The following is an 11,048-nucleotide window of genomic DNA, read 5'->3' on the forward strand; positions in this document are numbered from 1 at the left end:
TGAAAAATGGGTCCAATATTTACTTTGGTGACTATGGGGCGAAAGGATCGTTCCTAAAGAGGCGTGGTGGTGGCGGAGCCCACATGACACAGGGACAGGAAACTACTCTGAGTTGGGGCGTCTCAGTTCTAAACTGTCTCTGGTTCCAGTTCCAGTGCTGTTTATTTTACCAAGACAAAGGTGACGAGGGCCAACGTGAGGCAACACTAGGGCTGCACGATATGAGCAAAATATCAAATTGCGATTATTTTAAATTGATATTGCGATTGCAATCACAATATTGGAGGAAATGATCATTTTTGTATCATTAGTCTCATTTTCATTGAAAATATTAAAATTTAAATAAAAATAATATGATTTATAGCGTGATTTCTGCAAGGATCTGTACCAAACAAAGATGTTTTTCTGTAGTCTGTAGGATAGGATTTGTAGGCCGGGATGTCTCGTCATCCCCACAATACTTTATTTTAGAATGGTTTGACACATGTTTTGCCTTTAACAAATATTGTGCCCCCCTGCAATTTGGACATTGCACTAGTCAATATTGCGATTTCGATAAAATTGCAATTAATTGTGCAGCCCTAGGCGACGCCACAGTCAGCCTTCTGCGCCACTGGTTTCTGGCCGTCGGCTTGGTGTGTCAGGGCCTTAAACGTCACCTGCTGGTTTCTTGTGAGAGATATCATCATTCTAACAACAAAGGTGTCATTCTAAAAATAAAAGCCACTGTAGGGCACCGTCACCAAATGCCACTAGTTTGACGTTCAATTCTGCTTTGCTGTGATACTAATTCTAAGCTATGAAACTACTCAAAACTCCAAACAATTAAATTAGAAGAAAAAAAGTTTCTTAAATTGTAATTGCAATGATGCATTTTCTCTTAAGATTTAACTTGAGTGTCATGTTTTTTAAACCCCTGCACACCCATGGAAGGTCCAATTAATGGTAGAACATACAGGTGTTTCCTCTTATTATTATTATTATGCCTTCACAGAACTGCGTGGGCAAAACCATGACGCTGTCCAATGTCCAGCCAGTTTGATAGTGGGGGTGGGATTGACCTCTCAGTCGCAAATTTTTCGTTTATATTCTTGTTTTATAACTGCAGGAGAAATAATGCAAGCAGCGGAGAAGGATGGATGCTGATTTTGGTCTGAATGCAGCTTAACATTGCACATGAAATGATAAACTGTCACACTTGTGCAAATGCTGAATGATGAATAGCATACAAAGTGTGACGAATGAATGACAAAATCAAGCTTGTTTTTGCAAACTCTTCACATTTGGATCAAGGCTAGTTTCAGAGCAAAAGCCTTTTTGTGTCATCATGGTACAGACTTTTGTCATGGCAGACATTTTGATTTGTAACAGGAAAAGCAAAGCACAGGGCGAAACTAAGAACAATTATGGATTTGATGGTTTTGTTCTATTTATAGCCTGCAGACAGCGTACCATGCCAGTTAGCCACCGGCATGTGTCATGGTCCTCAAATCTACCAAGCACTGGCTACTTGATATGTTAGAGAATTAAGTTTTATCACAATGCACATGTGCTGTAAATTTGTCCAGGCCATTAGCAGAGAACAGCCTTTTGAACCTCAACATTTCCTCCCCTTTCCCTACAGGTTTACACCCGACTTCACGTCATCTCGAGTGATCCGGGAGCTGAAATTGGTGACATGCGGAGGCTCTGAGTTTGTGTTTGTCTTGAACGCCTCCTTGCCCTACCACATGTTAGCTACATGTGCAGAGACCCTGCCCAGACCGAGCTGGGAGCTGGAGCTCTACATCATAGTGTCGCTCATCATGAGGTGAGTTCCACTCTGTACTGCAGTGTAGCACCAGCACCACAAGCAATAAAACACCTCGCTGTTGTATTTCATTTTGTATTTCAACCCATCTAACAGTCCATATTTACGTCTCTTCAGTTCCATGTTTCTGTTGGTGATTGCCACAGCCTACCTGGAGGCTCAGAGCATATGGGACCCTTTCAAGAGACGCGTGTCTGTGGAATCCAACTCCTCCATGGAGACGGGGAGACCTTTTAATCTCAGGGAAATTGTGCAAATTCACAGTGATTCAAAGTAAGTGTAAAACGGGAAAGGCAGAGTTACATCTCGGACAAAGGTTGATCAAACCTTATGATATCATCAATGCACAAAAAGATATAATGTTAATCTAATGAAGAGGAAGATCCATCTATTGATTGTTAAAAAGGTTCTAAGTAGGGCTGTCAACCGATTAACTTTTTTAAATTGCGATTAATCGCTGAAGTTCTATAGTTAATCGCGATTAATCACATATTTTATCACATGATTAAAATTCTATTATTTTGCATTTCAGAACAGTTTTTAAGTACATATTAACAATCAAAAGCAATTTTTACCAGTGTATCTTGATTGGGAATCAAATGAATGCAAAGAAAGTTACTTTATGAACTTGATTTTAAGATTTGTAATTATTTATTTACTGTAAACAAAATAAAAATGTGTGAATCTGTCATTATTGCACAGTTCCTCCAAGTACCTAACTAAAAAACTAAAAATCCCTCTCCTTACTAGAGTCAATCTAGTGTTTAGTAAAATAAATAAATAATTTTGATTCCTCACTGACGTCCAGTGATCACCGGTTAATGAGCAGCTCATTTCTGCACAAGTCCGTGTTAACACAGCCCATCTCCACTCTTACCCGGCGACAGAGAAACAGGCTAGATAGTCCAGTACACTGTTGTTTCCACAACCACAAAAACACAGCAGTCTCTGAACTCGCGTTGGCAGTTTGGTTGAAGTTGGATGTAGTCCAGTTTTTGTCTAATGAGCGGACACTTGCAAGCAGGATGGATGGAACAGGTGGCCGCCTAGCGTTACCTTTCCAGCTAGCTAGGTTATACTCCAGCCCCTGTTCGCATTTCACCACTGAGGATGTCCCCCCGTCATAGCCCGCTCCGGCCGCTGCTTGCTCCGGCCGCCGCAGCTGCTGCTGCTCGCTCCGGCCACCGCTGCTGCCCGCTGGTCAAAATAACCTGTATGGCGGGCTACAGCAACCTTTTTATTTCCGAACGGCCCCCGAGGGCCGGTGGTCTAGCATCACGTTAACTGTACTACTATGCTTAGCTCCGTAGGTGGTAGCTCAAGCTTGACGTGCTTCGGTGATATTTTAATTCGGCTTTACACAATGTGCATATGGCTTTAGACTTGTCTACGAGCCGTCCGGGAGTTTTGAAAAATAAAAAGCGCCATTCAGGATTTCATTGCTGCTGTCTTTCTCCATCATGCCTGCAGCCTGCAGACCAGCAGTAGAAGGATGTGTTACGAGGAAGTGGCAGTTTGATGATAAGTAACGGTGCTGCAAAGGGTCAAAATAGTAGCCTGTTAGGCACGACGCAAAGCCGAGTGAAGTGTAAAATAAATTAATAAATGCCGGCATGCGATTAAAAAAAAATGAATCGCATCGGCCCTTAATCGCATCGCGATTAACGCGTTAACACTGACAGCCCTCGTTCTAAGACAATCTTTAAATACCGTTCCATCATTCTGATTGATTAGGTGTGTTTAAGAGGCTCTGACACACAGAGAGGACACTGATAGCTGTTGGGCTGTGGCTAACCTCTGCCAACAGTTTTTGCAGTGTCTGGTACTGCCACCACTTACTTACCTTATCGTTGGTCATTTGGGTACATTTGCATGTTTAACCTGAGGCAGATGGTGAGTGAAAGCTGTCTGATTGGCTGTTCAGCCGGGGGAATAAGTGATTTCACCCATTTAATGTAGTTTCTCATTGTTTCTTTCAATTATTATTGCAGGAGCAAAAGACCACTTTATAGTGCTAGTTTATCAGACATATTCTCACTTTGTATTCCAGCCTAAAATGAGACGATTTTACAGTGGTATAAAAAAAATCACATTTGTTTTCTTGTCTTAAGTTGCTGCAACTAGTGATTATTTTCATTATTTTCTCGATTAATTGATGAATCATTTGGTCTATAAAACACTTTAGAAAACCATGCTAAAACACCCTGACAAGTTTGGAGAAAAATAGTTAGCAGATTGATTTTCTATCGATTGACCGAATCTGATTAATCAGCTAATCACTGCAGCTCTTCCCTTCTTTAGAAGCTACAAGGGGAGGTGCAGCATGTAAAGTGTATTTTAACAGAAAATTGTCAACCTTTTCAGGTTGAACGATTACGGCGACTCTCCCCAGAACTTCCGAGGAGGATATGCGTCCAGCAACGGAGCAGCTCGGGTCGGAGGCCGACAGGGCAACAGCCGCTCCCTGTCCGACTCAGACAGCCAAGAGAAGAGGCCCCGGATCGGCTTCAGCCGCCCATCTATGCAAGCCACTTCCTCGCAGCTGACCAAAGGGAGTACAACCTCAGGCCAAGAAGGCCCTCCAGCTGCCTGCCAGCTAGTCAACCGAAAAGCTCGGAGTACCAAACAACTGGACCTCCAGGGTCAAAGTTTAGCTGGGCCATCGCTGCCTCACAGAGGCCTCTGTCCTGACGATGCAGAATATGCCAACCTGATAGGAGCCATGGACAACGACCTGGACCGTCCAGATTCACTCAGTGGTGAGACGCTACAGGAACAGAGCGCTCAGTCAATACAAAACAAAGGTACCCACATTTGTTTTTATCACAAAAGAGCAGAAGGCCTCTGTAATCAGGTACAGGTCTTTGAGGTGTGTGTTTACTATCATTTGCAGTGTTGGAATCCAAAGGGAAGCTGCGCGGCAAAACAAAAGCCCAGAGGAAGAAGGAAGAGAAGGAGAAAAAATCGACAGTAAAGACTCAGGGAGACGAGCTAAAAGATAACCTGGCCGACAACGACGACAGCTCCTCCACTACCACAGAGACCTCCAATCCAGATGTGGAGGCAAACATCAAAGAGGTACACTTGTCTTGTAGTCCGAGCTCTCATTCTGGGTTGTACATTTCATTTCTGTCAACTCTCCATGCATTGCATCTAACACAGCTGGAGACTTGAGATATGGACTCAAGTAAGTCCAGTCCCATAGCAGATGAGTCAAAGTTCTCATTTTGTGACTCGACTTGGGTCTGCTATGAGACTTTACATGGTGACAAATAAACATTGAAAAATGTATATATAACATAACCAGGATGCTCACGTCTCCATAGCATACCGCCTATTTTCCTCCCTGTAGCTGTGCAAATGATTTATACGCTCAACTCATTTATGTGCTAGTTCCTGCTTTTAGCAATCAAAAGAACTCCTTTTTTGTCTTTGCCAAATATTTGTTGCATTTGTCTGTTATATTAATTATTAGAAATAACCTATTTTTTATGCTGTCCGCTCTGTTTTAAACAAGACGTCGAAAGAGGCGTCCTACTGAATTCTTTATAAAATGATCTAATAAAAATTTTTTTTGTTTAAATGCTTCTACAGCTTAATGATAAATGATCAGCTGGGATGCCATGGTGGTGCAGTGGTTAGCACTGCCGACTTTTTTCACAGGGCTTTTTGATTTTCAAGTCCTTCTCAAAGACCTGACTTGGACTGGGTTGAAAAGACTGCTAGTACGTGTCCATTGTCAGCGTCATTTCCTCGCTTTGCGTTCATTTCTATGGGAGCAGCCGTGCAATGCATTCTGGTAGCGTCACAGGGACTTTGGAGAAGCAGGGTGTCGAGTCGCCCTCTCCTCATTTGCATGAAGTTGAATCCAACCAACTTTATGCAAATGAGGAGCGGCCGTCTTGGCTCGCCGCCTCTCAAAATCTGATGAAAATCTTTTAAACTGACCTTTGTTGATCTGAAATGAAGACACATTCAGCAACCGCATGGCCTATTTCTCACTTCAAATGTTTTCAGAAACATGTTTCGGTGAACTATTTTCGTGAGTCAGCTAAGCAATCAGCTGCAGCCATCGTCGTCGTAGGAGGGCGGAGACTGTTTTCTTTGCTTATCAGCGGTCATTAAAGAGCAATGAAAACAATGCACATATGGACATGTACCATCAGAGGTATAAAATGCAATGCTTTTCCCCAAAAAAACATGTATAATACAAAAGTAATCCTCTCAATCATCATCTATGAGCCACTAAAAGTGCGTGGTAGTGTCTGTATCTGCAGGGACCCCGGCTGCTGCTTTTATTTTTATTTTGGTGAGAGCGGGACGTTTGTGGGTGTCAACAAAGAGCCCCCACATGGGTGTGTAACCCCCAGCCAATAACCACGTGCATGTTGTGCAGCCCATTCCGTGTAAACCGCTGCTTTCTGTCTCATACCAATGCACAGGTTTAACCAACACAGAGAAACAAACAGGATGAAGCTCTGCCTTCACTCCTAATCCCACACTGGTGTGGGAGGTGTGGGTGTGTTTATTTGTGCCTTAGAACATAACCGCCGTGCAACAATTCAAGAAGATTGTTTTGTTTCTCTGATTCCCTCTCTTCATTTACTCTCTAGCTCGCTCGACTCTGGCTGTTGAGCCGGGGAGGAGGGGCCAACTTTGAACACTGTGTAAAGCGATACTACATATTCTACCTTTTTAAAAACAGCTCTGGCATCTACTACTATGGATATGACATAATAATATGCATACTGTTATCATATATTTTCCTATCATTTCTTCCAGGAACCAGTGAAAAAGAAAGGAAGGACAGTAACCACAGAAAAAGTGAAAGAAGAGGCTTCAAATTTCCTAATCAAACCCAAACCCAAGAAACAAGGAACCACAAAGAAAGAGAGCCCAGCAGAAAAATCCAGGTCTGTTTGTGTAATCACAGGTGATGACATCATCTTTTTTGTTTATTGCGTAAAAAAAAACCTCCTTTTCATGACATATCATTTGATTGTTCCCAGTTCTCTGGAGCTGCCATATGTAACACCGCTGGAGAACAAACAACGCAAGAGCTTCACATCCAAAGCTCTGCACCCTCTCGCCAACATCCCAAAGACACGGCCGCTGCAGAAACAGAGATGTACGTTTCTTCACTTAAATGTGGGGCTGCTCGATTATGCAAAAAATCATAATCACAATTATTTTGGTCAATATTGAAATCACATTATTTAACTCAATGACTCGTTGGAAAGATGTTGCATTTATTAAACTTAAAAAAACAGTGAAACAGTTAAAACAAATCAATATCAATAGTGAAAACACCTTGAACTGTGAAATTTCCTTGAATACTTTTCCCGCTTGAATGTTTTTGAATTCCCCTTCAGAACGCAAGACAAAATAAAAGTTTATTTGCAAAGTGTAATGTGCAAAATATTTGTTTTTCTAGATTACATTGTTTTTTTTTTTAATTAAAATTCTATTAATTGCACAGCCTTACTTAAATGTTGTCTCTTTGCCATTTGCTTTTATACCAGATGTGTTTGTGACATGTTTGTTTTGGCAGTTGATGGGAAGCTGGAAGAAGGGCGCCCCTCTCTGTTGGCCAAATTGTTGTCCAGCGTCCCAGTGCCAGAGCTGGGCCACAGCAGCAGCTCTGAGGGGGAGAAGGAGTTTGCTGCCCCAGAGTGGGATGTACCACTTTCCAAAAACAGCATCCGTAAGTCAAGATCTGAAACCGTCATGTCCAGCGTCGGTCCTGCTTCAAACACTCACCCATCAGCCTTCTAAAGATCCCATTGTCTTCTTTTCCCCACATGCAGAAGCAGATAGTCTCCAGCAGATCTCCCTCCAGACGATAAACGCGGACCCTTTCCTGAAGAGATCCATCACGGCAGGGACCAGCTCCCCTCCACCCACCTCCCCCAGCTTATTGTCCCGGGGCTCCTACAGCAGTGTGCTTAACAGTAACAGGTATCCACATGGTCAGATGTGAAGGGAATAAAACAACACCATTTTAGCTCATGCCATTTAAAAATTCTGGAAGAACTTATGTCCACTTACCAAAAAGCTGTCGCTGATGCCTGGTCCTCCTGTTTCTCCAGCATCATTACCTGCAATTGTCACAACGTGGCTCCATGGTTATTTAAAAAAAACTATCAATTATGTACCAACCCGCCTCCCAGCCAACAAACAGAAGCCTCTCCTTTCATTTGTCAAAATCTTTCCAACTTTTTCACCAACTAAATGAATGATAACCAGCTCCAGATTTGTCACTGATGCCCATTCTGTACACCATGACCCCCCGCCTTACTCTGCACTTTAAAAGGTGCCTGTTAGATTTCCAAAGGAGGTTTTCGGTCCTGCTATTTTAACCTTTGAACAGCTCTCTTTCCACTGGCTGCCTGCCTTAAACATACAGTACAGTACAGTACAGTGCAGTGCAGCCAAGCTTCCCAAGAAGCCCAGCTTTGACCCTCTTGATTGATGATGAAATTAGCATTTTTATCAAAGATTTTAGAAATACTGGGTTAGTTGTTATAGTGGATTATACTTAGATCTACGTCCTGTTAAAAAGCAGTGAGGAAGGCAACCTACCCCGCCTAATGTCTTGTCTTATCAGAAATCAAGTGCTGGATGTCTCCAGCTAAGTGAAAATAAATAGAGCACCGTGTAACTCCTTTTAAAAAAATGCTTCATAAATAGTTAACTATGTATTTATTATCATAATAAAGCATGCTATTTTGGTACTGAATTTTTAGTTTTTACCTAAATCTAATCCAGATTCTTGGTGAATTTTTGACACTTTTGCAGTGAGGGAAACCAAAAGAAGGCCCCAGGAAATAAATTGTCTGCAGCCACTCCACTCCTGGGCAAAAATGGGAACCCCACCTTTGCTGCTGTAGCTGCTGGTTATGATAAAAGCCCAGGTACGTATGTAACCATGAACTAACGCCTGGGCTATGATGGTTGGTTTACAAGAGAGACCACTGATGTTTCCTGTTCTCTTCAGGTGGCTCTGGCCCAGGTAAAACTGACAGCCAAGGAAAGACTCTGCCGCACATGACATCAGTGGAAAGTGACAGCTCTGACAGGTAGTGTGAGAAAATGACAACATTTACATCCAGACATGACAGCAAGATGTAATCCCAGTTTAATATTCTGCATTTGTTTTCCTCCCATAGCTCTGGATTATGGAGCCCCATTGACACAGTCAGTAGTCCCAACTTCCATTCTGCCAACTCATTCTCTGCTTTTGGACCCAACAATTCCTTCAACCTGACAGGAGGTAACCTGTATGGCTCCGTCAACCAACAAATAAGAAAGTAGAGTAACTGGTGTAACAGTTTATGGTTGACTGGCTGCATTCAAACTTGTGTGTGTGTGTGTGTGTGTGTGTGTGTGTGTGTGTGTGTGTGTGTGTGTGTGTGTGTGTAGTTTTCAGTGGAATGAATCTCCCAAAGTCATCGGAGCCTCAGCAAAGCTGGCCTGAGTTCACCCCTGCCCCGTCCATCTGGGACATCCCGAGCAGTGACTCTCTGCACTCCTGGCCGCGCAGCTCCAGCTCCCCGACCGCCCCAACTGCAGTAAGATCCCTTATGCCTACCGTACACACCGTCTCACATCTAAAGATAATCATCTCACATCTAACGTTAAAGACTGTCATAATATGTAAATACTGGGGATCTTGCAAGGTCACACATTGCAAGACTACAACTAGATTGGTTTTGAAAAATGTAACCAACCTAGCTAGCTATTGCTATCGGTAGCTGGTAACTTAAGGGAAAGTTTGCTGATTTTCTGTTCTGCCGTACAAGCAAATGAATGGCGGCGGTACCCGGAGGTAGGGATAGACCGATTATCAGGCCGTTTCTTGGCAGTTTGCAGATGATCTGTATCAGCGTTTTATTTGCCTGATAACCGATAAGTTAATGAATTAAAAAGTGTTGTACTTTGGCTCGGCTACAGCTCTGTGTCTGTCCCTCTGCTTCAGTTTCACTCACCACTGAGTCTGACTTCATGTCCCATTGGTTGTTGACAATCGTCACGTGATTTGACTTAAAACTTAATATCAATATAATATATAATATCAAACACCTTTTGATTTAGTCGGAACGTCAAGATAGGAAAAAACTGACTGGGACTGAGTTTTAAGACCATCTTACACTAAACGATGGAGACGATGGGAGCCCCCCCCCCGACTCCAGCAAGACTCTCAGGGTTTCATTGCGATGTTGGATATTATATTATTATATATTATATTAGTCTGTGACAGTGGAATTGCTTGAAAAGTCATTTGGTGTAAGATCGGCATTAGTTGTTTTTAACGTAGCTCGCTGCTGCTCATGATACTATTGTGTAGCTTCTCTTCTCTTTTTTTCAGTCCCTCCTGGGAAACACCCGCAGCCCCTGGTCTGCCACCACGCCCTTCGGCAGCTCCATTTGGTCAACAAGCGCAGACTCAGCCTTACACCCTTTTCCTCCAACGACCAACTCGACAACGCTGACTGATCTGGTCAGCAGTCCCGCCCCGTCGCCGCCAGCTTCCACCGAGATGAGTCGGACCTACAACCCGTGGAGCATGTGGCGCCCCACCCTGAGCAGGCGCAGCTCTGAGCCCTGGCCTAGCTCCTCGGACAACGGCAATTAAAACTGATCATGGCGGCACTTAACAGAAGCACGTCAACGGATTTGATGTACTCTGTACGCTCAATCTAATTATTTTATAATCAGAGAACCCCAACAGAAAGCAATGTTACCTGAAGTGTAATGGGTTTGGTAGCTCAGTGCTGTAGGTTACCAACCCGGCCATTTAGTTCTCCGCAGCTTTTTATTCACGGGGGCAGAAGTGCTTACTTTTTATTTGGATTTGTTTTAACAGGTGCCCCTAAATTAAAAATGTTGATATGGTATGCTAATGCCAGTGCAGACATGTTTGCTGTTATAGAAAGGCTGGTAATGCTGCATTCCTTCTTAAAGTTTGGTACATGGCACAGAGTTGCAGATGTTCAGTATTAATGTTGGAACAGACATCTTATTTTAAGCCATGTGTTCTTATTGGTTTCTTATTAAAGTTGGTTTGACAAGTCAAATTTGCATACATTTGCATTAAAATCATTGCACTAGGCTTTTATTTGGAAGCAGGAATCTTTCATTATATGAAATGTGATTCTTCAGAACTCCGAGTTTGAGGTTTGTATTGTACATCGCCTCTATTTGTCAGCAAATTGAAATAAAGGATTTCAGCAGAACA

The 11,048-nt window shown here is 42.9% G+C and overlaps 1 protein-coding gene across 2 annotated transcripts in view; it reads left to right on the top strand.

Moving 5' to 3' along the window:
- The window catches only part of tmem131 (transmembrane protein 131), a 36,000-nt gene extending 24,952 nt beyond the window's left edge, over positions 1 to 11,048 (top strand). The window contains exons 29-41 of one of the 2 annotated variants that reach the window (XM_036007321.1): positions 1,625 to 1,810; positions 1,928 to 2,083; positions 4,175 to 4,614; positions 4,704 to 4,888; positions 6,593 to 6,723; positions 6,820 to 6,938; positions 7,362 to 7,514; positions 7,618 to 7,768; positions 8,609 to 8,724; positions 8,808 to 8,889; positions 8,980 to 9,083; positions 9,233 to 9,381; positions 10,179 to 11,048. In XM_036007321.1, coding sequence (XP_035863214.1) covers positions 1,625 to 1,810; positions 1,928 to 2,083; positions 4,175 to 4,614; positions 4,704 to 4,888; positions 6,593 to 6,723; positions 6,820 to 6,938; positions 7,362 to 7,514; positions 7,618 to 7,768; positions 8,609 to 8,724; positions 8,808 to 8,889; positions 8,980 to 9,083; positions 9,233 to 9,381; positions 10,179 to 10,445 — 2,239 coding nt within the window. In that variant the 3' untranslated portion in view covers positions 10,446 to 11,048. Of the gene's footprint in view, positions 1 to 1,624; positions 1,811 to 1,927; positions 2,084 to 4,174; positions 4,615 to 4,703; positions 4,889 to 6,592; positions 6,724 to 6,819; positions 6,939 to 7,361; positions 7,540 to 7,617; positions 7,769 to 8,608; positions 8,725 to 8,807; positions 8,890 to 8,979; positions 9,084 to 9,232; positions 9,382 to 9,638; positions 9,650 to 10,178 lie in introns of those variants that run through there. The other variant, XM_036007322.1, reaches the window with a different exon arrangement.

Source organism: Sander lucioperca, chromosome 11, assembly GCF_008315115.2.
Source record: "Sander lucioperca isolate FBNREF2018 chromosome 11, SLUC_FBN_1.2, whole genome shotgun sequence".
In the NCBI taxonomy this organism is placed as follows: Eukaryota; Metazoa; Chordata; class Actinopteri; order Perciformes; family Percidae; genus Sander; species Sander lucioperca.